Source organism: Penicillium expansum (genome assembly GCF_000769745.1).
Source record: "Penicillium expansum strain MD-8 chromosome Unknown contig83, whole genome shotgun sequence".
NCBI classification, from domain to species: Eukaryota; Fungi; Ascomycota; class Eurotiomycetes; order Eurotiales; family Aspergillaceae; genus Penicillium; species Penicillium expansum.
In genome coordinates, this window is record NW_015971356.1 from 36,674 (window position 1) to 62,325 (window position 25,652).

The following is a 25,652-nucleotide window of genomic DNA, read 5'->3' on the forward strand; positions in this document are numbered from 1 at the left end:
CGTACTTACCTCCGTTGGGGCACGGAGCAGAAAAAAATAGGAAACAGCGACAAGTTTTCACTATTTATAGGTACCTAGGTACGCGGCTTCTGATTAGCTATCTATAGGCCGCTCAGCATAAAGCAGCGGCGCCCGATCGGGAAATCCGCATGCGCCTAAAATCCGGTACCTACATTGACAGAATTTCAAGGAAGGAATACTATACTGCTACATATATATACGAGGTCGGGATATCGGGGGCATTGCTCTTTCCAATAGCACACGGCGAAATAGTTAGAGGAATAAATACTTGAAGAATAGTTTGAATATCTCGAAGATGTTCAATGGTATACTTGCTTCGAAATATATATATTATGGGTGAAATTATAGGTGAAGTCTCTATGTACCAGGGGAATAATATATACGAAATACGAAAAAGAAGCATATGCCGAGGCTCTATGACAACATCCTACATGAAGAGTTTGAGTTGGCATATATCGTACTTACCGTACTAACCGTACAATGATCTTCCCCGCATGTCGCAAAGCCGGGATCCGAGAGCCCAGAAAGGAAATTCGCCACGTTAGGGAAACAAGCCGGGAACAATCCTCTTCTACTCCGTACTCCTTGGAGACGCATAGAAGATGAATGCGGAAACCATTCCGCATATGAATTGACACCGCTGTATTCCTCTGTTATCTCCCGAGCGGCCTTGCCGCTCCCCTCTCCTACCCGAGCTCCGCCTTTCATTCCAAGCTTGGCCCCGGGGAATATCTCTGTTGACACATTGGGGAAGAACTGCGAGAGAACTGCCGGGTATCTTTGTACTTTTTGTATGTAATAGGTCGTGGCCGATATTGCTTCCGATTGCCCTCGGCCATTCCCCCCATATTCAGACTTCATATATAAAACTAAGGGCTTGGGTGGTCTGAGTGTCTTTCTTATTTTCTATTTTCTATTTTTCTTTTTCTCAAATCATTTCTATTTTCTCATGGCTTTTTCCACACAGTACTTTTTCATCTGTACTTCATACTCGGAGTCAACGTAAGCAGACAGCGGTGAGATTTGCCCGTCAAGATCCACAGAAAGCCCGGAAACCTAGCACGGGTGGATCAGACCACCTGTTGGCTTCTCTCTTCTTCTTTCTATCCTGTACAACATACACTCCATTTAGGGCTCTTTGTCGGGGGGCCATACTTGCCAAAGTATTACATTTTACTCTTCATCGACTACTTTTGTGTTTGCTCTCCCGGCCTTGGAACACATTGAACCAATTCTCCCCTCCCGGCGGGAATTCGCGCCACAATAAACCCCCCTGCTCCCCGCGCGATACGCACCACACACCATAATGGCCCAACTTGATACACTCGATTTGGTCGTCTTGGTGGCCCTGTTGGTGGGTAGCGTGGCCTACTTCACCAAGGGTAGCTACTGGGCCGTCCCCAAAGACCCATATGCCTCCTCGGCCGCCACCCTGAATGGGGCCGCTAAGAGCGGCAAAACCCGCGACATCGTGGAGAAGATGGAGGAGACAAGCAAGAACTGTGTGATATTCTATGGCTCCCAGACTGGTACTGCAGAGGATTACGCATCTCGACTCGCTAAGGAAGGCTCTCAGCGCTTCGGACTGAAGACTATGGTCGCCGACATTGAGGACTATGACTACGAAAACCTGGACAAATTCCCCGATGACAAGGTTGCATTCTTCGTACTGGCTACATACGGCGAGGGTGAGCCCACCGACAACGCCGTGGAGTTCTATCAATTTTTCACCGGTGAGGACGTCGCCTTCGAGAGCGGCGCCTCCGCCGAAGACAAGCCTCTGTCGTCGTTGAAGTATGTTACATTCGGCCTGGGAAACAACACCTATGAACACTACAACGCCATGGTCCGTCAGGTTGATACCGCTCTGACCAAACTTGGTGCGCAGCGCATTGGAACTGCTGGCGAGGGCGACGATGGCGCCGGAACCATGGAAGAGGATTTCCTGGCCTGGAAGGAGCCCATGTGGGCTGCTCTGTCGGACGCCATGAATCTCCAGGAACGTGAAGCTGTCTACGAAGCCGTATTCTCCGTTGTCGAGGATGATGAGAAATCCCCCGAGGAGGAGTCCGTCTACTTGGGTGAGCCCACTGCCTCCCACCGTGAGGGTCGCGCCAAGGGTCCCTACTCCGCGCACAACCCCTACATCGCCCCGATTGTCGAATCCTCCGAACTGTTCACCGTCAAGGACCGTAACTGTCTGCACATGGAAATCAGCATCGCTGGTAGCAACCTCAGCTACCAGACTGGTGATCACATCGCTATCTGGCCCACGAACGCTGGTGCCGAGGTCGATCGCTTCCTTCAGGTCTTTGGTATTGAGGAGAAGCGCCACTCGGTGATCAACGTCAAGGGTATTGATGTCACGGCCAAGGTCCCTATTCCTACCCCGACCACCTATGATGCCGCTGTCCGCTACTACATGGAAGTGAGCGCCCCCGTCTCTCGTCAGTTTGTCTCGACCCTCGCTGCTTTCGCTCCCGATGAGGAGAGCAAAGCCGAGATTGTCCGCCTGGGTAACGATAAGGATTACTTCCACGAGAAAATCACCAACCAATGCTTCACCATTTCTCAGGCGCTCCAAAGCATCACTTCTAAGCCGTTCACTGCCGTTCCGTTCTCGCTGCTCATTGAAGGTATCAACAAGCTCCAACCCCGGTACTACTCTATCTCTTCGTCTTCTCTGGTTCAAAAGGATAAGATCAGCATCACTGCTGTCGTCGAGTCTGTTCGTCTGCCGGGTGCCTCGCACATGGTTAAAGGTGTCACCACCAACTACCTCTTGGCTCTCAAGCAGAAGCAGAACGGCGACCCGTCACCCGATCCCCACGGCCTGACTTACTCGATCACCGGTCCTCGCAACAAGTACGATGGTATCCACGTGCCTGTCCACGTTCGTCACTCCAACTTCAAATTGCCTTCCGACCCGTCCAAGCCTATCATTATGGTTGGCCCCGGTACCGGTGTCGCGCCTTTCCGTGGTTTCATCCAGGAACGTGCTGCTCTTGCTGCCAAGGGGGAGAAGGTTGGCACAACGCTTTTGTTCTTTGGATGCCGTAAGAGCAACGAGGACTTCATCTACAAGGATGAATTCAAGGTAAGAAAATAACCCCATTACAACTCAAATCTGAACTTTCACACTGACATGATTCCCTCAGACCTTCCAAGATCAAATGGGTGACTCCCTGAAGATTATTACTGCCTTCTCCCGCGAGGGATCCGAGAAGGTTTACGTCCAGCACCGCCTGAAGGAGAACGCCGAGCTCGTCAGCAAGCTGCTCAAGCAGAAGGCCAATTTCTACGTCTGCGGTGATGCTGCCAACATGGCCCGTGAGGTCAACCTTGTCCTTGGCCACATCATTGCCCAGCAACGGGGCTTGCCCGCCGAGAAGGGCGAGGAGATGGTCAAGCACATGCGTAGCAGCGGCAGCTACCAGGAGGACGTCTGGTCTTGATTTCATGATTGATGAACACTTCTTTGCACTCGCAACCACACTTAGATGATCGTGCCTATATATTATCATTTTGTTCGATACGCCTTTTGTTTCATTCGCGCTGCATGTTTCCCTAGCATTGGCCTCATGTCGAGGACCTTGAGTTTGCTAGTTATGGACTGACGCCTAGGCGGGGTATGATTTTAGACTTGTGAATTTAAAAAGGAATTTAATTTTTTTCCTCTTTTTTATCGGATTGGAAGTCTGATATTTCATGTATGTAACTATCTATTCAATTGGAAGTTTGAACACCTGTATGGATGTTTTCGGTTGTAAGCGCGGACTTTAGTTAGACGTCATTTGCACGGGAACCTCCACTTCTCTCATATCCTCCCACACCCGACCGAGCAATCTTAGCCTCAACTGAGTTGATTTAGAGATATGTGCAGTCCATAATCCAGCGCCATCAGCCTTCTCCATATCAATCCCCTTCCCCTCTTACTCTCATATTTCATCCCCGCAGGGTGGTGCGACGAACCTTAAGCCCACCCAGCTCCGCGCTGTCTGATACCGCGGGTTATTGAACTACGATGGCCTATGTCGTGCCCATCCACCGGGCAAGCAGCATACGTCATGCAGTCAAGCTCAACTTTTTCTCTCCAGACGAAGAGTGCCTAGTCGTAGCGTGAGTCCCATCCTCCCGCGAAGCTACGGAATCCAAGCCGACCTAGACTATGAGCACGCCAGCTAACGATCCCACGAACCCACAGAAAAGCCAGTCGTCTCGAGTTCTACACGCTCACTCCGGATGGAATCGTTTTATTGGCGACTCGTGCTCTGAATGCGCGGGTCACTATGCTCGCGCGCCTACCCGCACCCACTAATTCACCAACCGACCACCTCTTCGTCGGCACAGACCAATACAACTATTTCACGATAACATGGGACCGTGAATCAAATGATATCAAAACAGCGCGTACCTGTGTCGATATCGCCGAGCCCTCGTCTCGAGAGTCCCAATGCGCACCACGATGTCTGATTGATCCTACGGGACGGTTTATGACGCTAGAAGTATATGAGGGCGTGATAGTGGTCGTGCCGATCGTACAGCCGACGAAAAAAAGAGGCCGGATGTCGATGGTAGGGTCCCAGGCTGACGTGCCGCTACAAGTGGGAGAGCTTGACAAGCCGACTACATCCCGTATCGATGAGCTCTTCGTTCGATCCTCGGCATTCTTGCATTCGGAATCTAGTCCTTGGTTGGCACTGCTCTACGAAGATAACCAGCAGAAGGTACGGCTTCGAATCCGCGAGTTGGATTTTACGCCGGGCACTTCGGGGACTCCGGCCGATGCTACTTTCAAAGAGGTGCCGAAGTTGGAGGGGGGTGAATTCGGACAGGAGCTTGATCTTGGATCGTCGCATCTGATCCCTATCCCGGCTCCGTTGGGAGGTCTCATTGTGCTTGGGGAGACGTCGATCAAGTACATCGACGATAATGCCAATGATGTGATTACGCGGCATCTTGACGAGGCGACGGTCTTCGTGGCCTGGGAGAAGGTCGATAGTCAGCGGTGGCTATTGGCTGATGACTATGGGAGGCTATTCTTCCTGTCTTTCATCCTGAATAACTTGGGCGGAATCGATGACTGGAAGCTTGAGTTTCTGGGCAAGACAGCTCGTGCATCGGTGCTAGTATACCTTGGTGGAGGTGTGTTGTTTGTTGGCTCGCATCATGGCGACTCGCAGGTCCTCCGCCTCGATGGAAGCTCCTTCGAGGTCATCCAGACATTGTCTAATATCGCACCGATTCTTGACTTCACTATCATGGATCTTGGGAACCGTACGAATGAGAGCCAAACGCATGAGTTTTCGTCCGGCCAGGCTCGAATTGTGACGGGCTCCGGGGCATTTGATGACGGAACGTTACGCAGTGTGCGCAGTGGTGTGGGCATGGAAGAGTTGGGTGTGTTAGGAGAAATAGAGCACATCACTGATCTCTGGGGAATGCAAACTCGGAGCAAAGGCGACTACCTGGACACGCTTATTGTTACATTTGTTGACGAAACCCGTGTGTTCCAATTTAGTCCCGATGGTGAAGTTGAAGAGTTGGATAACTTCCTGGGGCTTTCACTCACAGAATCTACTTTGCTCGCCACAAGACTCCAGGGTGGCCGTATTCTTCAGGTCACAGAACAGCGAGTGCTGGTGGCTGATCTAGAAAGTGGAATGGTGACATTTGAATGGGCACCTCAGGACCAGAAGCTGATCACTGCCGTGTCAGCCAACGAGGACCATCTGGTTCTCGTTATCAGTGGCCAGATTGTGGCATCCTTTGATATCAGGGACAATGTCAAAATAATTACGCAGAAGGATCTCGGCGCCGACCAGCAAATCTCTGGCCTGACTGTCCCATCAACACCAACAGGGGTGTTCATCGCTGGGTTCCCACAATCAGCCAAGATATCAATACTGGCTATTAAGGACTTTACTGTTCTTCAGACAAAATCCCTAGGCCCTACTGGGGAGAGCTTCCCTCGATCAGTTCTTGTAGCCGAAGTGCTCGCAGACAGCCAGCCTACCCTCTTCATCTCCATGGCTGATGGCTGTGTCATTACATTCTCCCTAAACCCAAAAGACTATTCCCTAAGTGAGATGAACAAGCTGATTCTTGGTTCCGAACAACCCACATTCAAGAAACTTCCCAAGGGTGATGGTCTATACAATGTCTTCGCTACCTGCGAGAATCCCAGCTTGATCTACGGCTCCGAGGGCCGGATAATCTACTCTGCAGTGAATTCCAAGGGCGCATCCCGGGTGTGCCATTTGAACGCAGAGGCATTCCCAGATTCTATCGCTGTGGCAACCGAGAAAGAGTTGAAGATCGCGCTGGTTGACAGAGAACGCACAACCCAAATTCAAACATTACCAATGGGCTCGACTGTCCGTCGTGTTGCATACTCCCCTTCTGAGAAAGCCTTTGGAATTGGCACGATTGATCGCAAGCTCGAGAATGGCGCCGAGGTTGTCAAGAGCCACTTTGTCCTTGCAGATGAGATTATGTTCCGGCGTCTTGATGCGTTGGAACTGGGCCCTGATGAACTGGTGGAGAGTGTTGTTCGTGCTGAGCTCCCGGCAGGGAAAGATGAAAATGGAAAGGAGATCATGAAGGACCGATTTGTTGTCGGCACGGCATTCGCAGACGAAGACCAGGAGGAATCGATCCGCGGGCGGATCCTCATTTTAGAAGTCGACCATGGCCGCAAGCTGAGCCAAGTCGCTGAGCTACCAGTTATGGGCGCCTGTCGGGCTCTTGCCATGATGGGTGATTGTGTTGTTGCGGCACTTGTTAAGACTGTGAGTACTGATCAACTGTATTGTTGAACTCTCTGCTGACGATATCTAGGTCGTTGTGTATAGAGTCAAAATCAATAATGTTGGACCGATGAAGCTCGAGAAGCTCGCTGCATACCGGACCTCCACCGCACCAGTCGATGTAACAGTCGTCGACAACCTAATTGCAGTGGGAGATCTCATGAAGAGCCTTTGCCTTGTCAGATATACACCGGGCCACGCTGGGGAGCCTGCCAAGCTGACTGAAGTCGGTCGTCACTATCAGACCGTCTGGAGTACGGCAATTGCCTGCGTCGGGGACGAGACATTCCTCCAGAGCGACGCCGAAGGAAACCTGATTGTTCTCTCGCGGAATATGAATGGTGTCACCGCGCAGGACAAGCACAGGCTGATTCCTACTAGCGAGATTTCACTAGGGGAGATGGTCAATCGTATCCGACCAGTCAATATTCCACAACTTTCCAGCGTTACGGTGACACCGCGGGCGTTCATGGCGACAGTAAGTTCACTCCAATTGACAGGGTTGACTGGCATCAAAGGCCCCTTTACTAACCTATTCATTAAAGGTCGAGGGCTCCATTTTCCTCTTTGCCGTTATCAACCCCGAACATCAAGATTTCCTTATGACCCTGCAGGCTACTCTTTCCCAAAAAGTCAACTCACTGGGCAACTTGTCATTCGACAAGTTCCGCAGCTTCAGAACTATGGTGCGCAGCGCTGATGCACCGTACCGGTTCGTGGACGGCGAGCTTATTGAGCAGTTCTTGAACTGCACGCCGAGTATGCAAGAGGAGATTTTGCAGGAAGTTGGCTCCTCAGACGTTGAGGAGGTCAAGAGGATGATTGAGGCCTTGCGGAGGCTTCACTGATCCCTTGTGAGGTACCTATTTCTTGGGGAATTGGCGACATGTTACGAACTGTTCATGAATACAGATAAGATGCGGTGATGCCTGGTTTCTAGAAGGGCTCAGGATAAAAGTCCTGGCTCGGACATGGCTGGATTGGATGCATGTTTTAGGTGCAAATAGTAGAATTATGACTTCCAAGTATAACTATATTATTGTGCCAGCTAGAGAGTCCTTATGTCCGATGATACGAGCAGTTCGGAGAATTCACTTAAAAACTAGAGGGGCCGTGGAGGTCCTATTAAATTGGAATCTACTAATAAAAAATACAAGAAGCAAAAACCCCATCCACCATGCAATGCACACACACACACACGAGGGCCAACCCAAAGACTTTAGACGACTCAAATCTCAAAGATCCTTCTTGACCTTAATATCCACATCCTCCTCCTCACTCCAATCCAACAACTCCATAATCTGATCCCGACTCAAATCCTCAGCGCGCTGATCCTTCTTGACACGCTTGATATAATTCTTCTGACGCTTGCGGGCCATATCATTCCACTCAGGAACACCACTAGCAGCCGCCATAAGATCCTCCTCATCCTCCAGCTCATCATCCGTGTTATCGACTTCACCAAGGACCTTCCCCTTTCCGCCGTCGCCACCGGCACGCAGCGAGTTCGGCGACACCTTGACTTTTCCAAACTGCGCTCTCTCCTTCTCGCGCTTCTCCTTCTCCTTGCGACGGTCGCGGTCGTGCATCCACTTAAATGTCTTCTCGATGTAGGGTCGGATGATTAGGTAGAAGACCACGCTGCCAATGACTTTTGTCCAGCGCTTGCCACTCATCTGCGCGATGGAGGCGTAGCCATTTTTGAAGAAGCGGGTCACGACCAACTCGAAGAAGGCGTATAGTTGGCCGAAGAAATCACTGGCCGCGGCTGCGGCCTTTTCGCTCAGGTCGGACTGGGGTGTGGACATGGTGGATGATGTGGTTTTTTGGGGTTTGGTTTGAGGGTTTGGAGAGAGAGGTGGGAGCTCGGTGGCTACCCGCAGAATGGGGTGGGAGTTTGTAAAAGAGGACAGCCAGAGGTAGATAAGAGCAAGGTAGAGAGATTTTGTAAAATATTAAGAATTGAGGGATTAATTGACAGGATCCGCGATTGCTTTGCGCTTCTTTGATATTCCGCGGCTCCGGCAACGAGAAATGCCCGTTTGGGGTTAGCGTGGCCTGTGTGCCGGATTAGCCGTTAATCCGCGGACGCGTCGTTGGCCAATCAGATGTCGTGAGTTTTATATAGGGACGCGCTCGGCTTGTTGTCTTGCACTATCTCTCATCACCATGGAGCAGACTGAAGAGGCTAGTTTGGAGGAGGTCAGTGTCAGTAGGATATTGTCATATATATGGCTAACTCTATTTTGTAGCGCTTGAAATCTGCGCTGTGGTTGTCCATCGGCAAGATTGTGGATGAGGAGACTATCAAGCTAGGCGTCAATGCCACTCCACAGTTTATTGGTGCGTTGACAGAGATGGTTTGGGCTCAGATAGGTATGTGTCGCTGTTTTATGTCAAGTTCGCAGATTTTGGTCCTTGTAACTGACTATTTGCAGAGACGATCAGCCAGGATCTAGAATCCTTTGCCAAGTAAGTAGGCACTATTGCTGCGATGGAGTAGTGAAGTGTTCCTATTATTCCTGTCGGATAATATGTCTAACAAGAAATGTACTAACCTTATTTTCTGATATAGACACGCCGGGAGATCTACCGTCAATGTGTCTGACGTGATGCTACTTGCTCGCCGCAATGAAGGACTAGATTCGATTCTCCGTGCTTTCGTTGAACAAGAAAAGCAACGCCAGGAAGACTCCTGAAGGGTGGGCTATCGGACGGCTTCGATAAGAAGCTACCGTGTAGTCTCACAGCCCATTGCCGAGGATTGTATCGCTCTTAATTCCGTGATTCCCAAGTGAATCAAAATGTAAGTTGAAATATGGGACCTTAATAGGGTTATCATTGGAAGACATCCCTGGACGTTTACAAGGCCAGCATTTTGCACTGATGACCATGTATCTGACATTTCTCCAAGACTTGCTCGATTTGTACAGCCTGTTAGGCAACAGGGGCATCGGCCAGGCCCAAGCGTCCGCACTACGGCAGTGATGCCACTCTACGACTCACATTAGTGGGTTATTCCTTATCCACCAATGCGCCCCTTGTCCGGGCCGAAGCTAGGCTCTTCACCCAGATCGAGATCGCGAAGCTACTCGTGACTAAGGCTGTACTTCCTCCGGGCAGCAGCACCATTTCCTTGAGATTATTTGGGTAACACGGGCTAGCCCGGAGTTATGCTGGGTTACGCAGCCTAGCATCTGGGCAGATATTTGTTCTCATCCCACCTAGACCGCACCTCGTTCTTGCTACCTCACAGACTTCATCTTACCAAGATGATGATATACCATGTGTATGCGGTAGACCCAATTTTAATCACATTTCCCCCACTCTAGTACCACGTATGTTTGTAATGTTTGTAAATGGCAAGTGCGGAAGACCCAGCGGAATATTCGGGTGGGTGCAGACGTCATTTCCAACGTGCCGGGTTCGTAGGTACAATGGACTCGCCGCCATATTTACAATAATGATGTACGGCGGTACAACACAGCCACCTTTAAGGGCCGATGATAGATACGCTACGTAGGTTACTTGAAGGCGCTGGGAAGCAGTCGGTGTTGGTGAACAACATGCTACCTGGAGTACATACAACAATATGTATGAATGGAAGGATATTAAACTACTTTATACTATTGCTTAAGCTGCGCTAGTTTCAGTTTATTTGTAGCTCTTTCTAACTTTATCTTCAACTGACACCTAGCACCGGTGGAGTTCAAGGCCACTAAACAACAATGGATCACTAAAAATAGGCATAGATGATATCTAGAAATAGTACGCAGTACCCTTTGAAATAATCCATGGATCCCATAAAGTATCAGGGTCATGATAGAAACCTTGATGTATTGAAATTGTGGCAGTGTGGCTGGGGCATTCGAAAATATCCATTTTAATCATTTTCTTCACATGACTCGGTGGCGAATTTTCTAACCCGAGACGGCTAGGTGGAACCTTGGAAGTCACCCAACCCATGGAACTGACATCACTGAGTGGGGTCATCTGGGGTCATTTAGAGTGTGGCGCAGACACTGGCCATTAAGCTGAGAGCTTCTCCCAGGATCGACGTGCAATAGTGCCGCCATCCACTGATCGTCAGCCTCTTGGTCCTCCTTTATAACTCGCTCGAATCCTGTTGCCTGAGTTTCTTTCATATATTCTTCCCTCGACCACGATCGACCACGAGGTCACTACCGACACTTTTATACCCAAAATAATCATCCTCGTCCACTTTATACAATATGGGAGCCGGCGGGGTAGTCCTCCGGTTTTTCAACCTCGGACTGCGTGTTCTGCAATTCCTTGATGCTGCCGTCATTCTCGGAATTTTCTCGTACTTCCTGGCTATCTTGTCCAGGAATGACCAGCCCATCGCGACGTGGATCAAGGCCGTTGAAGGCTTAGCAGGCGCGGCAACCGCCTACAGTCTGCTCGGCATCATCTTCACCTGCTGTCTGGGCGGTGTGGCCTTCTTTGCATTCCTGGGTGTTGCCCTGGACATATGTTTTGTGGGTGCGATGATCGCCATCGCCATCCTTACTCGGGATGGTGTTGGCAAATGTACCGGAACAGTGGACACACCAATGGGCACGGGCAACGCCGACGATGACACTGCTTCCAGGAGTCTGAAATTCGGCATGGCCTGCAAACTGGAAAAGGTCGTCTTCGCAGTAGCGGTGATCGGAATGTGAGTTGATCCTAGAGTACTGATCATGACTGTTACTCGGACTATGCTAACTTTTCGCCCAGCTTCTTCTACCTGATTTCCATCCTCTTCCAAATCCTTCTCGCCCGCCACCACAAGCGCGAGAAACGTTTCGGTCCCTCCCCTACCAACGGTTACACCCACGGCAGCCGCAAAGCCTTCTGGCGCCGCAATAAAGACATCCCCGAGGCTACCGGCGCCGCCGATACTTTACCCGGCCATCCAACCCCCTATGACGTCGAGATGGGCACTGAGCCCAAGACTGAGAAGGGCTGGTTTAGCTCTTGGGGCAAAAACAAAAATGCAGCCAATGCTCCGGCTGCTGCCCCGACTGCGGTTGGTTATGGCTATGGTAACTCGGCGTACACTGGTAACATCTAGGTTGCTGGTGTAGGATACTTGCTGTTTCGAGTATCTTAATCTGAGAGGATTGGTGCTCATGCACCGGTCGATGATTCTATGACCCTTTTGTGTTATTTGAGAGCTAAGATACCACTGCTATGTCTGTGATTAAATTGGATTGTACAATATGATGGAGGATATCTGGCGAGCATACTTGGGTCTCTCGAGACTAGCTGGTCACATTTTTAATATTAATCAATACACTGCTTTATGAATATTTTTCTACGTTCAACAAACTCGTCGGGGTCTCGATTTGAGTTTTTTGTTCCTGGACGTAATGCGACAATGGCATTCCAAGGTTCAGCCTCACTTTCCGCATGCGTCAATATATGGTAACATACCGGATTTGATCATATGGGAACCAATGGCTGATTTTCCCTTTAGATTGAATTCGGGGGTGACCATGTTTCTTGTAATTAATAAAACCTATACGAGGCACGGATTATGTTACCTACACCCGACCTCGGGGGTAACCTACTCCCGCACGGCAGCCAACATTTATTCCCCCTGCGACACGGTTTACCTCGTTCGGGCGACAACACCTATGGTTATATGCGATAGGTTGTCTGAACCTTCGAGTATATTCTCATGGGCTGCTAATCAAACCTTGGAAACATGCCAAGGAGAAGATAATCCAAGGAAATGACTTCATATGTATTCGAATGTGCTAAAAAATTTACACGAAAGGAAGTTCATATGAAGGGCAATGAACTGGCAAATACAAAATCGGAACATGGAATTAAAAGGCACCGTTTAGAATCCCCAATCACAAGGGTAACCTAGGCCTTGTAACTCTGTGGTAGGATTTGGGCTATGTGGGATTTGGTTTGATTTGTAACGAGTTCCTTTGAAAAAACGTCCCATCACCAACGCCCAACAACGGGTGTGTAGATTAAGCACTCCTAGAGCCAAAGACCTAGTTTATCAGCTGGCGTTTTTCTCTACACCGCGAGGGATATGAAGTCTTTAAGGCTCGGAGCAGACCCGATATGCACATGGTTGCATAGTTATCCGCGGAGCTCATTCTTTGCACCGTGAGGGAAATGACGTCTCCTGGTTGTTCGCGGAATTCTGTAGTAGCAGCAACAGGAGATCAGATACCAAGACCCGAGATAGGAAAAGGCAGCGTTTCTATGCCTCCAGATCTCAAAGTTTATCCTCAGAAATTCGTACCAGAGGATAAATTGGACAAGCGCCTTGAGAACCCAGGATCACAGATTTCTTTTCCGGTGGAATCAACTCTTTATCCGCATCGTGAGAGAAATAATGTCTCCAGGGCTCGGAACATACCCCATGGGCACAAGGTCTCCTGATTGTTCCCGCAACTCCGCAAGGATGAGATAGACAAACATATCGAGAACCCAAGGTCTGGGAAGGCTTCGCGAATTCAATCCCTCCTCTCACTTGCTCAGAATCTCGCAGCATATGCCGCTCATTTCGTGTAGACAAGCACTGTGTAAATAGGCCGGTGCTCGCCTATAAATCGGGCGCAGGGAGTGCTGTTCTTGTAGTGCGGATGAATCGGTTACCGGGCTACCACTCGGCCCGATAAGGAGAGCAAGAAGAATTCCCCAGGCTCGGGGCAGACCTCATGGGCACAAGGTCACCTGGTTGTTCCCGGAATTCAGCATTTGAAGCGAGAGGAGACCAGGCAAGAACCTATATCTAGCCAGAACAAGAACACAGAGCCATTCCTCGGCCTCGGGGTTCGATACAATGACTCCGAGGTAAGAACTGGCAGGATTCCTATTTCACAAGATCTCAGAATTTGTTCTCTGAACTCTGTACCATTCGCGGGATATGACACCGCAGGAAGCACTCGAGCCACGATTTCTCACGTTTGTTTTCATCCCAGAGCGTGTTTAGTACACAGTCTGTCCGATGATAATATCTCTTAGCGACATCACGGAATTGTGAAAGGCTCAGTACCAAAGCAGTATTCAGGACGATCATTTGTAACATGCCCGCAGGAAGTTGAAGAGAGCTAATCTGGTCCTCTGCTTTAGCCCCCAACGTTGTACCCATTGTCATGGTCGTCTTTCCATCATACGAGAGGTCATGACTTCAAAGTTGGCCTGAGTCAGGGACTCTCCGTGGAGGTAATTAAAGATTTGACGGACGCGGACGCTAGTCTGGTCCGAGCCAGACAAGATCAGCATCCTCATTATATCACCCGTCTTAATGGTTTGATTGAATGCGATGTAGACCCATTCGGGGCTTCTCTGGAGTGCAAGTTCGAATAAATCCAGCACGAGTCCAGCTGATTTGTCCGCATCCTTAATTCTGTTCTTCAACCTGCTTCTTGATAGATCAGACCGTGAAAGTTCCCCAGAGCTCTGTTCCGTGTTCGCCACTAGGTCGACAGCGGATGCGAAGGATTGTCAATTAATGGTCTGGATGGCATCAAGCTTCACATAGACTCGCTCACGATGAAGGCCTCGGGGCACAAGCTCGTGGTCAACCAAATTTCTAGAGCATGGCAGATTTTGTCAAAATTTTGGCGTGTCGCAAATCATGACCTGCGAAACATTGCGGTCAATGTAGCGCAGCGAGCCATCTGAGGTGTATCGCACGAGATCACCTGTCTTATACAGAGTATCTGTGTTAGTATTTTGAGACTGTGTAATCAGAGCAGACTGGTAAAACAACACTGCACTTACAGTTGGGGATTTGATTCACCCGAACCATGAACCATTTCTCTCTTTCAAATGGGTACTTCGGGTAAAAGCCTATCCCAGAAGATTTGCCGTTAAGAATATGGGAGGGTTTTAGGAATTGCAATTGGAAGAGCCATACTGGCTTTGTTATTCAATGAAACCACTGAGATGAGTGGAATTTGTGAGATGACAGAGATTTGGGTAGGTAGATGAGGGAGAAGTAAACAAAATCGCGGGGTTCTTTTAACTAAACGCGTTGCCGTGCCCCCGGGGGCGCGAGCGGGTATCTCCGGGTATATCCGTGCTGATGCCGCCCCCGGAGCGGTGGTGGCAGCACAAGTCTATACCGCCTGGGCAAAGATGATTGTGAAAGCTTGAGCACTTGACTTCTTTCAAGCCCGGGGCTCTGCGTGAGAAATCTAATTATGATACTTTACATGAGTTTCAGGCTATATTATTATGACCTTTCGATCTCACATTTTCCTTCTTTGCCTGCAACATGTTTGTGGTGAACAACTCTCACTTCGGACCTTCGTGAATCAAACTATGACCATGAACCCTTTCGAGATATGGCTCTCCCGTGAATTTCAAGTGAATCTCAACGTTACAATCACTTTTTACAGGCCTGTTGTGCTGAATGAACACTTGGCGAGCCGAACCAGAAGCCCTGGAGTATGCAAATCTCTTTTATATCTTATACTGATGCACACTTCCCTCATACAGCGCCTGTGATTTTAGTATCGCAAGGTACACCTACGCAGAGTTGAAAGCCTCCGCGCTTGTAATGGAACAAGACGACATTGGAATTCGATTTCAACAAGCACGCCCAAGGAACCCCCGTCATCGCCGTCGGGCCTTTTGGTCTCCAAAGATCTTATGGCGGTGACACCAAGACTCTGTATGCTGTGCTTGTTTTTTGACTTGATGCATTGTAATTAGTCAAGTAATCTATGTCTTGACGCTTTATGGCAGGGTTCTCAGACTGGCTCGAGGCTGAAACCGCCTGGTGAGATGACCAGAAGCTTGATGGTCTGGCTTGATGAAATGCAGATCTCGAGATCTAAATTCTGACTGTCTAGACCTAAATCTACTAGCATCACAATAGATGTATTTTAATCTCTTTCTGACTGATCTCGGAATGATTTGTTGAACCCTCTTCACGCTAATGCAGACCCGTCAATGGTCTGCAGTCAGCCCCGCCACTTAATGCCGATCGACCCTAATATGTACACATCGGCATGTTTAGCTCGATTTGGACGGTCCGTGTAAATTAATACGAACCATTCACTAATTCAGCTGTCATTACGGAGTCAATTTTGTTGATTTTTGGTGATGACATTGCGAGTGGATACTCAGCTGCAAGCCAAAGTCACAACATGGTGTCTTTACCTGCAGAACATGTTGATTAGCGCTGAGTATACTCAATAGGGGGCTGAAATTTAGTATTTTGACAAATAGATTAATCGAGAGCAATAGAACGACAATAGATTATGCACAATTACTCAAATTTCTATCTCTGTGGAGAGATTCACTAGATCGATTAAAATTTATAGACATGTAGCTCGCGGGAAACTAAATATAATACAATGTGTTTTAAGAATCTCAACGACGGTCCTAACACTCTCCATCAGCGGAGTCTCCGGCGGAGAGCATTTCGGGATCTCCGGATCCTAAGAAACACATTACAAGCACAGCAAGGAGGAGATAAAATATACCTACTATAATTAGCTAATATCACAAGGAAAAGGGGTTGACCACTTACTCCAAGTCCAACTCATATAGTCGTAGCCAAATGATTCCTTGAGCGAGCCACCCACAATTGGACCAATTGTCATCCCAACGGAAGCAGCAACCTCCATTATAGCAAACACGCGGGAGAGTCCTCCCTCGGGCCCAAAGATACCCGGTCTCCTTTCTTGGTGTGACTTGACAGCAGCTGCGATGGATAATTAGAAGCCTGCGCAAATATCTCTACTTCATTGAGAGAAATCAACACTCACCAGTCAATTCAACAGGCCCCAACCCAGCTATGAAAGGACGCAATGCACCCATAGCCATGATAGATGCTATGTAAAGTGTTCCACCATATTTCTGAGCACTCGCCCAGGAGATTTGCTCGTTTCCAGCAATACCCAATAGTACCAACACCGCCGCCTGAAGAACCAAGGAGATTGCAGCAGGATATCGTATTCCGACACGGTCCCGGATCCAGCCTGCGAGGGGACCGATCAGAAGAGTGGGCAGTACCAAGCAGGAGAAGAGGAATCCAATCTTGCTAGGGCCCCATCCAAAGGTTTTCTGTACATGGAGTGGAATAGTCGCGTTGAAGCACGCTGCCACCGCTATGTTCAATACCTGAATGAGCAGAACGGTCAAGACGCGAGCATCGCACAATATAATTCGCCAAAAGCCACTTGCAGTGGTGGGTGGATATTGAGGATCGCCTTGCGGGGGCAGCAGACCCGTTGTTTCTGTTGAGTCTACCGTATCTCCTATCTTCGAAGACTTTATATCAGACTGAGAGAAGCTCGTCGACGGACTCTCAATCATCAAAAGGCGCGCGACAAGATCTATAACCAAAATGAGGAGCGGCACCATCCATGTTATCCAATATCCCGCCACTTCAAGTAGCACCCCAGAGATTGCGGGCCCGCCGACGACTCCCAAGTGGACAAAAGACATTGCAATCCCCATTGTTGTGCCGAGATTCCCCTGATTCGCGGTATCTGCGATGGTTGCATAGCCGATGATCCATACTGCAGATGATGCTACTGCTTGTAGGGCACGGCCTAGGAAGAGGATCGGAATCGAATGTGTGCTTGCCATCATGACGGTACCTATGATACAGGTAATAAGAGATAGCAACAATGGTGTCTTGCGGCTTGGAGTTTTATCGGCAAAATGGCCGATGATGGGGCCAGCGATGACAGAGATAGCACCGTGGAGGCCCAGTACTATAGAGGTAACCTTCTGAGTCTTGGAGCGATCGATATGTAGGCGAGTCTGTAGCATGTAGTCTAAGATAGGGACAATGAATGCGTATAGGAAGGTTTCTATACCGAACAGTGTGAGCGACGGATTGTAAGCAGATTTCAGATACACAAACCACCAAATAAGGCAAGAGTGATGGTTGAAATGATAAACCATTTGGAAGAGCGCCATTTGTAGCCCAAGGGCTTTTCTTGGAGATCGCCCATGGTGATGTGAATAGTGTCAGGGAGAAAAAGATCGAAGCTACCGGGAATCTCTGGGTTCAAAGTATATATATTATATGAAGAAATCAAATCAAATAAAAGTCATTATGGCCAGGATCGGCCCTTACTTGCAGTTTCGAATTTCGACTAGGGATGTACTGCAGATCAGCTTCTATATTTGCCTCTTGGCGCGAAGACACATTTGTTATGAGAGACATGGCGCGAGGGTCATGATTGGCTCCACTTGAACATCAAAAAAAGAAATTCACCGAAGAATCCAAAAAAGACAGCTCATCCCCGAGCTAGTACTTCGGAGGCGTTCGTGTGTGGGTCAGAGCTGAAGGGTCATCCCTTGTCGACTTCAGCTGAAGAACCGCAAGAACCAACCGCATTTAGGTACACTTTTGGTACTAATCTAAGCCTTCTTTTCGGGAAGTCTTGGATGGAAAGTATGAATGTACATAGCCAATTAGATTGTAAAGTAATATGTATATCGTATGCACCTTTTAGGACATCCTGCCAATAAAAAACAATCAACCCTATGAAATCATGTACGAGCTAGCCTCTGACAGATTACAGCTTGTGTGGGACAAGATGGCTACAGATATCAATTCCAATGGGAGTAAGAAAGCGACCGCAAAGGTGTCGAGGTGATTAAGTGATTAAGAAGGGTATGCGTTTCAAATTGTACACACATGGTGTAAATATGAACAATTTTCTCAAACCTCGAAGTAGCTCAAAGATGAATAAGATGTTTGAGAGTCTAGTTTCATTGATTTATTCCAAGTTGAACCCCGAATGTCCAAGTTAGAGTAAGGGTCATGTTTTAGCTAAGAAACAATCCCTAATTCATTATAGATGTTACATCAAAAGTGCTCTATTATTACCTTGAGTAAGGATGCCATGAGAAGGAGTACCACGAAAGTATCTCTCAAGGTCTCAAACAGCATGTCGCCCGAGAAGACATTGGCTAGGGCACAGACTGAAATCGCTTTTTAACTCTGCCACTTGTATGGTGTGCTGGCAATTTGGAGGGCATGCACTCTATGAAAAAAGTACATGATGCCCGCGGATTGTTGGGAGGAAAAGGGCATAAATAGTATAAATAAGGTCTAAATTTTGAATTGACACACGAAATCATTAACTAGGGCGACATAAACCACGCCGTCAACATCGGGGCATCAACTAGCTCATCGCTCAACAGGTCATGGGTAAAAAAATAAAAACAATACAGAGCGCCCAAAATCCAGGCTGAAGGGAAACATCAACTGTCAAAGTCCAAAGACGGAATGTGGCGAGCGAAGTTCACTCGACTAGTTCAGCCTGTGGTCTGTTATAACTTAAAATATCCACTGAGACGTATCCAAAAAGAAAACAATCGGCAAGAGAAGTAAAAAGTATAAGAATGAAAAAAATTACTAGCGAGCAGTAATGGCGCCCAAGCGGCAAATAGTACCAGCAGCAACAGAACCCATGAAGACGGGCTTTCCGTTGGTGCACAGGGCAAAGGAAAGTCCATCGGGAGAGCAGATGAGGTCCCCAGAATGGCAAGACCATTGACCGAGGTTGTTGACGAACTGGTTGGTGGATGAAGCATCGGTGGAGAGCTCACGGGAGTCAGCGGTAGGGGAGGGAGTGCCGAAGGGCTGGGCGATCTTGGACACAGCCTTGGTGGTTGTGGTGGATGTGCTGGTAGTAGCGGGCTTCTTCTCGGACTTGGATGTGGTAGCGGCTGGCTTCTTCTCAGACTTGGAGGTGGTGGAGGGCTTTGACTTGGAGTCGGAGGTGCTCTCGAGGAAAGGAGCATGGTCAGCGCACTTATAGCCAGGGCCGTCGGCCTTGCCGATGAGCTTGGGGCCAGGATTGGGGAAGTGAACGGCCTGGCCTTCAATGGTCACACAATTGCCAGCTTGGTTGGCATTGGCAACGAAGAGATCGGGGAGACTATCGAAGCTGTTCTTGGCGTTTGTAGTCTGGGTATTGGCCTTGCTGTTAGATGTCTGACCGTTTGCCTTGTTGTTGGGCCCCTTCTCAGTGGTCTTCTCGTCAAGTGTCTTCTTGGAGGCCTCCTTGGCATCGACAGGGGCGTTGCGGTTGCTAGAGCCACCAATTGTGATCATAGCACAGTTCATGTACATCTCGCGGTTGCCGACCTTGTTGAACCAAGTCCAAGCGAAGAGCGCATCACCGCTTGGTGCGTCCGAAGGGACATCGAATTGGTACTTCTTAGCAATAGGGCAGTCACCCTCGATCGACTCAATGACCTTGAAAGTTTTGCCCTTGTCATAAGTGAGAGCGAGCTGGCACGAGCCCCCGTCATGGACAGCACTCCCTTCTAACGTCATCTCTTGGGAGGAGCCTGGTTGCCATGTATCCACGGCCACAAATGCATCATTGGCGTAGCCTTTGCATGGGTAGTCGCTACCGGAGGTGGAGAGAGGGTTGGTGTAAGAATAGTCCTTCTCGCCCGTGCCGTCCTTGTTGAGGGGACTGCGGATAGGGTATGGCTTGCTCAATTGCATGTGAGCTGAGACGGTAGTCGCCAGAAGGCCTGAGAGGATAAATGTGCCCTTCATTATGATCAAGGTGCTTCTATCGTACTTGTTAGTCTGAAATTGATAATAGCAACATCGAATGAATGCCAAAGGAAAGAACGAAGCAGTCACCAGGTGTTCACTTACAGCGTCATGGGGAACTTTTTGTATGTAGACGTTTGATATCTTGATATGATACAAGAAACGTTAACCACCAAGGTCAATTACAAGAGTATGAAGGCTTGAGAAAATAAGATGAACTCCGAGATGTCGACGTCAATTAGTATAAATACATGGCCAGTGGTCCATAACATTCCACATAACTCCACAGAGGAATGGCAGATACCATCGTGCTGCGGCTTTTTCCCATGCGATGATGGTTCAGCGATGACCCTCGCAACGCAAAGAATGTTAAAGAATGTCAACAACCTGTTGCCCTCTACCATCATATGTCCTTGACTCCGCATAAGAAGTCTAAAGTAAAACCACTGACATTGCCATCTAACTGAATCAATGGATCCATCTTCTATCTGGATACATGCATCGGAAAAGTCACACAAATCTTATCTCAGCGTTGGTTTGTTTAGATATCTAGATCGTCAAGCAAAGAAAACCCCGCTACTTGATGGGAAATACTCGAGGGGCAATTGGATTTTTAACAAAATGGCCACTAGGGGGGTCAAATGTGAGAAAGACGGCACCATGTCTTCCTTCATTCCAACGTGTATTAATCTCCGCGGGCTAAGTTCTCTTCGGGAATCTTGAAATAGTGTCAGAAAGACAAAAAAAAGGCCGCGTCACAATTATTTATAAATGTCAAATGTCCGACTATCAAGCTCTGAGATCCACACATGCTCCATTCTATGTAGTCCCTTGGGCCAATCGTGGGCTCTGCAATAGAACTGGTCTGGGGCTCGGCCTCAAGGCCGGGCAAGCCCTAAGGGGTAATTGAAGCCCCTGTCTTCCTCCCCCTACATGCCTACCAGTGCACCAATCAAGATTTTCTAAGCCAAGGGATTTGTTTACATCCACGTTCACCTATCAAGATTTCTTTTAGTCATTTTCATGGCGTGGAAAAAAGCTTGTTGCAGCGGGATCTCCACGGGGTTCTTCGAGGTATACACTGTGCATTGCTCTGATAGTAAAAATGTTCCGAATGCATTTGAAATATCGATAGTTCCAATGACCCAAGTAGCCTAGCTAAATCCAAAAATTCCTATCAAAGCCTTTGCATTGATTGTAATTGTATATATTTCTGAGCGAATATACATTCACAACCAAAACATCCGACTACTATTATTCCAAGCAGCTTCCACCACTTCTTTCATAGTGACACCCTTCAACCCCGCCACAACTAATCCAACTCGCTCTATAGAACAACTTTCATTGCGTGTTTTGACCATTTGCCCCAGTATAAACTTGTTATGTTTCCGACTCGCAGGCAAAGGCCTCGCAGTTTCCAGGTAAGCCGCGATTTTGGGGTCATTAGACAAGACCTCGCACCACGGAGCATCAGTCTCCAGTTGCAGCTTATCCAATGGAATATTTCTAACCATTTCCAACTGTTCATCCGTCCGGAACGACACGCCGTTGACACTAATCTCAAGACCCAGTTCCACGAGCTGGAGCATCTCCCCCTTCGTCCCCGCAAAAGAATGCACCAACCCACCACGCGGCAGTCTTGGCAGAAAAGGCTTGATTATGGAAATAAAATCTTCAGCTGATTCGCGCACATGCAAGAATAGCGGTAATTGGAATTGCACAGCCAGCTCTAGTTGCTCACGGAATGCGCGTTGCTGCGTTTCCTTATCGGCCCGATCCAGGTACTCGTAGTCCAACCCGATCTCCCCAAACGCAGCTAGAGGCGAGGGGTTCTCAGCTAGAAGGGTTTCACCCAGTTCACGCAGCTCGTTGAGATATTGCGATTCTGGCTGGTCATAGATCTCGGCGGCATGGTATGGATGCACGCCTAAGGTCATTTTACACATCGTGGGGAACTCCCTCACTGCCTGTAGGTTTTGTTTTGCACCTTCCAGAGTCATCGTGGTGAGCATGATCTTTTCGCATCCATTTTCTCGGGCTCTTTTCAGGACTTCTGCAAAGTCTGGTTCGTGATATTGCTTTCCTCGGTAGATGCCTTGGAATTGGTCTGCTGTGAATGTGACGGCAACCTATCGCCAGTGTTAGTCAAACTTCTAGAAACAATGGAAGAAATTTGCTCACATCGAAGAACTTCATTGTGATTATCCGTGTCTGGTGGAGTATCGCAAGGGAAAGAAAAAGAAAAGTCTTGCGTTACGCGTTCTTGGCACGTTCCGACCAAATAGGGCTGATATATATTGGCACTCGTAATATTGTGAGGCTTTGGCAATCAAAAGCTAGATAACGGCCTCTACACAATCCGTGAAGTAGATCTTCAATTCAAATGACATTGACAAGTTGTTCAATTAACATAACGAATGGGAATATACCGATGTCGGCGGCTAAAGTGGGGTGGGGCTTGTTTTTCTCTTGGTGGGAAGCCTTGAGGGGGAAATCTGAGATATATTTTATATTTATAAAGAATTTATATGACTATCAATTTCCCCCAATTGATATATCTAATTGGGAGTAACCCTGATTTCCCCAATTTCCCCTGAAGCCGTTCCTGCAAGGACACCAGTCCCAATAATCCCGCCATCACTGGCCTCGCGCAAGAAGACACTCTTTCCTCCTACTTGAGGACCAGCTCGCAGTAGCAGGCGATCAATATATCTCTGTACAGTTTCTTTATAGTGGGGATAATGCTGGATCACTCCACCCGAGAAAGCCACAGCGAGCTCCTCGGGCCCGCTATTCCAACCTGGCGTTGATGATGAGATTGACTTAGAGTCCATTTGTTTAGTAACTCCAGCGTCGGTTTTGATATTTTCTCCATTGGTGCACTTGTGCACCGTGTTGCACAATTGGACTTCGTTGGTGCAGGCTAGGAGACCAACAACCGCAGATGCCACCAAAGAAGCCGCTCGATCCTGTACAGCCGAGGCAATGGCTCGAATATCACGCGCGTATTCAGGTGACCAGACCCAATCACTCTCAGGAGATGCTTGGAGTGTCTTAGACAACTCGCTTGCCAGGAGCTCATCGGACAGGGAAGAAGCAACAACAAGGGAGAGGTATTCCGTTGAAAGAGAATATTCCTCAACCAACTTCAACGGTAAGTTAGAGCACTGTATTCCCAAGATTCCATGGAACCAATCATAACAGACGATGCGGACGAGCTCGCCAGTGTATCCGCCGCCAATCATATATTCCATTGGCTGGAAACCAGGTCTTTTGCAATTTCTATCCAGCTGAAGGTCCCATTGAGTTCGGATACCAAGCTCATCGAAAGAAGCCGCTGCAGTGGAGAGAGTCCATTCAGTCGAGATGAGTGTTTCCTGTGCATCGGGATGTTTTTCAAGAATACTTTTAGTTTTGGATTCATGCAAGTCGGAAAGTTTCATGGGTACGGTCGTGTTGCATCCCGCGCCCACGATCAGACCCATGACAACACGGGTGTTGGGCAAGGAAGGGATGGAGTACGCTAATGAAGCAAGGGTCGCTGTCGTATCATTGATCATGACTGCGACTTTCAATTTAGGAAGAGAAAACAGCCTGCGGCGTTTAGCAGGCATGTTCATTTCATCTCCATGAGTTGAATATGTATGGCGTTCATATCCATTCAGCAAGGCTTGGCGGAGATTGAGGTCTGAGTTTAGAGAAAAGCCTTTCCCTGTTGGCATCAAGATTGCTTCATCGAGGGAATCTTGTCTAGACTATATTAGCCACAGAAACATACAGCCTATGTCGGGGGCGATAAATATACTTTATAGGTAGACAGAATGAAATGCCTGTCGTTATTTGATCAATTCGCTCTTCACTTGGGTTGGCCAGTCTGTCTGCCACCACCTCGGCGATACAGTCACCAATCCATGTAAAGAGATCAGTATAATGATCCTTTCGGAGATGTTCTCCAATAGGCCATGCCTTCTCTAATGTGCGCCGTACGCGTGCATGTCCTTCGACATGTTGATCCCCTAAGAGGTCGATGAAGGCCACACGAAGGTAGGACAACCCAAAATAAACAGCAAGATAGCGTCCCGTTTCATGACCCGTCGGCAGACAGGTAAGAGCCGTTGGAATAAAGTGTTCTGAAGATTCCGCAGCCAATTTTTTATAAGAGGATGACAGCCGACAGGATAAGTCATACAAGGTCTCAACTTCGACCCGGAAAGGCCGAAGGAATTCCTTTAGACTTGGCTTTTTTGGAGAGATCTGCGAAGTTGTCGCCATTTCAACCAAAAAAATATTAATGTGACGTGGCTTTTTTCCCAAGATGGAAAGGTTTAAGACTTGGAGACAACCGAGGTTGGGTAAACACGAGCTGATGGAGCGAATACCACCACGTGACCGGAATTTAGTATATTCCTATCTTCTTTTTTACGATTGACAAGATTTGAAGATTGACAGGGCTAAATGGTATATAATACTGCTTTGATATTGGCGCCATTGATAGCTTTTTATATCATCATTCGGCCCCTAGGGTTCTATGTTGGCTTCGGAATGCTGCCGTTGAACTTTCCCTATGATTAATGGCCGATTAAATTGGAAGTGAATATAGACTTTATAGACTTCGAAAAGAGGTAGTAAAACCGGAACTAGACATAATTTATAAACCCCATTTAGGGACAGGGATCGCTCTATACATCCACACATATATAATATCGGAGTTACTTTCGCCAGTCAGCCTCCCCGCATTATTATATGAATGTCTCATATAGCCCCTCAATCTCACGCTTCTCACTGCCACCTTCAACTCATCAACTTTGGAAGTGACACCGCTAGAAATGAGCAGAAGTGAGAGCTCGAGCCCGCCGTCATCTTGGCCATCAACACCGGGCGAGCCTGGATACCAATATACGCCTGAAGCTACGCCTTCAGAGACAGATGAAACCCCACCTTTGCATGCAGTAAACGTCGCACCAAGATGGAACGAGTCAAAGTCAACCATATGGAAGGTGACTGCCACGTTTTGGTGTGCATTTGTAATGGGGTCTAATGATGCTGCATATGGAGCTATCATTCCCTATGTTTGTGTCACCAGCTCAGCTTTGACCCCATCTGTATAAAATAGCTAACCATATTACTTGAATGTTTCAGTTAGAGGTTGACTATCAAAAAAGCTATACGGTCGTTTCCCTAGTTTTCCTTTCACCTTTCGTGGGATATGCCGTATCCGCTATACTGAGCAATTTAATTCATCAGACTCTCGGCCGACGAGGAATCACAATAATTGCCCCGACTTGCCATGTGATTGC

General features: G+C 48.3%; 9 protein-coding genes across 9 annotated transcripts; 4 read left to right on the forward strand and 5 right to left on the reverse strand.

Annotated features, from left to right (window-relative positions):
- Positions 1–1,327: 1,327 nt before the first annotated feature.
- cprA (NADPH--hemoprotein reductase cprA) lies at positions 1,328–3,476 on the forward strand (the record flags this gene model as incomplete). Its single annotated transcript, XM_016740193.1, has 2 exons — positions 1,328–3,118; positions 3,180–3,476. The coding sequence occupies 2 exons, from the start codon at positions 1,328–1,330 to the stop codon at positions 3,474–3,476; spliced, it is 2,088 nt and encodes a 695-aa protein (XP_016597315.1).
- Positions 3,477–4,045: 569 nt separating this feature from the next.
- On the forward strand, positions 4,046–7,678 carry PEX2_029190 (DDB1/RSE1 family protein; the record flags this gene model as incomplete). Its single annotated transcript, XM_016740194.1, has 4 exons — positions 4,046–4,140; positions 4,226–6,812; positions 6,862–7,308; positions 7,376–7,678. 4 exons carry the CDS (start codon positions 4,046–4,048, stop codon positions 7,676–7,678), a joined length of 3,432 nt encoding a protein of 1,143 aa, XP_016597316.1.
- A 387-nt stretch (positions 7,679–8,065) lies between these two features.
- Positions 8,066–8,638, reverse strand: PEX2_029200 (uncharacterized protein; the record flags this gene model as incomplete). Its single annotated transcript, XM_016740195.1, has 1 exon — positions 8,066–8,638. The coding sequence occupies one exon, from the start codon at positions 8,636–8,638 to the stop codon at positions 8,066–8,068; it is 573 nt and encodes a 190-aa protein (XP_016597317.1).
- Positions 8,639–8,999: 361 nt separating this feature from the next.
- On the forward strand, positions 9,000–9,529 carry PEX2_029210 (CENP-S family protein; the record flags this gene model as incomplete). The annotated part of the gene is made up of 4 exons (XM_016740196.1): positions 9,000–9,032; positions 9,083–9,206; positions 9,269–9,302; positions 9,406–9,529. 4 exons carry the CDS (start codon positions 9,000–9,002, stop codon positions 9,527–9,529), a joined length of 315 nt encoding a protein of 104 aa, XP_016597318.1.
- Positions 9,530–11,062: 1,533 nt separating this feature from the next.
- On the forward strand, positions 11,063–11,907 carry PEX2_029220 (uncharacterized protein; the record flags this gene model as incomplete). Its single annotated transcript, XM_016740197.1, has 2 exons — positions 11,063–11,508; positions 11,571–11,907. 2 exons carry the CDS (start codon positions 11,063–11,065, stop codon positions 11,905–11,907), a joined length of 783 nt encoding a protein of 260 aa, XP_016597319.1.
- Positions 11,908–16,199: 4,292 nt separating this feature from the next.
- Positions 16,200–17,782, reverse strand: PEX2_029230 (uncharacterized protein; the record flags this gene model as incomplete). Its single annotated transcript, XM_016740198.1, has 4 exons — positions 16,200–16,255; positions 16,348–16,521; positions 16,586–17,638; positions 17,692–17,782. The coding sequence occupies 4 exons, from the start codon at positions 17,780–17,782 to the stop codon at positions 16,200–16,202; spliced, it is 1,374 nt and encodes a 457-aa protein (XP_016597320.1).
- A 1,415-nt stretch (positions 17,783–19,197) lies between these two features.
- PEX2_029240 (putative extracellular protein) lies at positions 19,198–20,355 on the reverse strand (the record flags this gene model as incomplete). Its single annotated transcript, XM_016740199.1, has 1 exon — positions 19,198–20,355. One exon carries the CDS (start codon positions 20,353–20,355, stop codon positions 19,198–19,200), a length of 1,158 nt encoding a protein of 385 aa, XP_016597321.1.
- Positions 20,356–21,584: 1,229 nt separating this feature from the next.
- On the reverse strand, positions 21,585–22,551 carry PEX2_029250 (TatD family hydrolase; the record flags this gene model as incomplete). Its single annotated transcript, XM_016740200.1, has 2 exons — positions 21,585–22,484; positions 22,537–22,551. 2 exons carry the CDS (start codon positions 22,549–22,551, stop codon positions 21,585–21,587), a joined length of 915 nt encoding a protein of 304 aa, XP_016597322.1.
- A 362-nt stretch (positions 22,552–22,913) lies between these two features.
- PEX2_029260 (Hexokinase) lies at positions 22,914–23,915 on the reverse strand (the record flags this gene model as incomplete). Its single annotated transcript, XM_016740201.1, has 1 exon — positions 22,914–23,915. The coding sequence occupies one exon, from the start codon at positions 23,913–23,915 to the stop codon at positions 22,914–22,916; it is 1,002 nt and encodes a 333-aa protein (XP_016597323.1).
- Between the last annotated feature and the right edge of the window lie 1,737 nt (positions 23,916–25,652).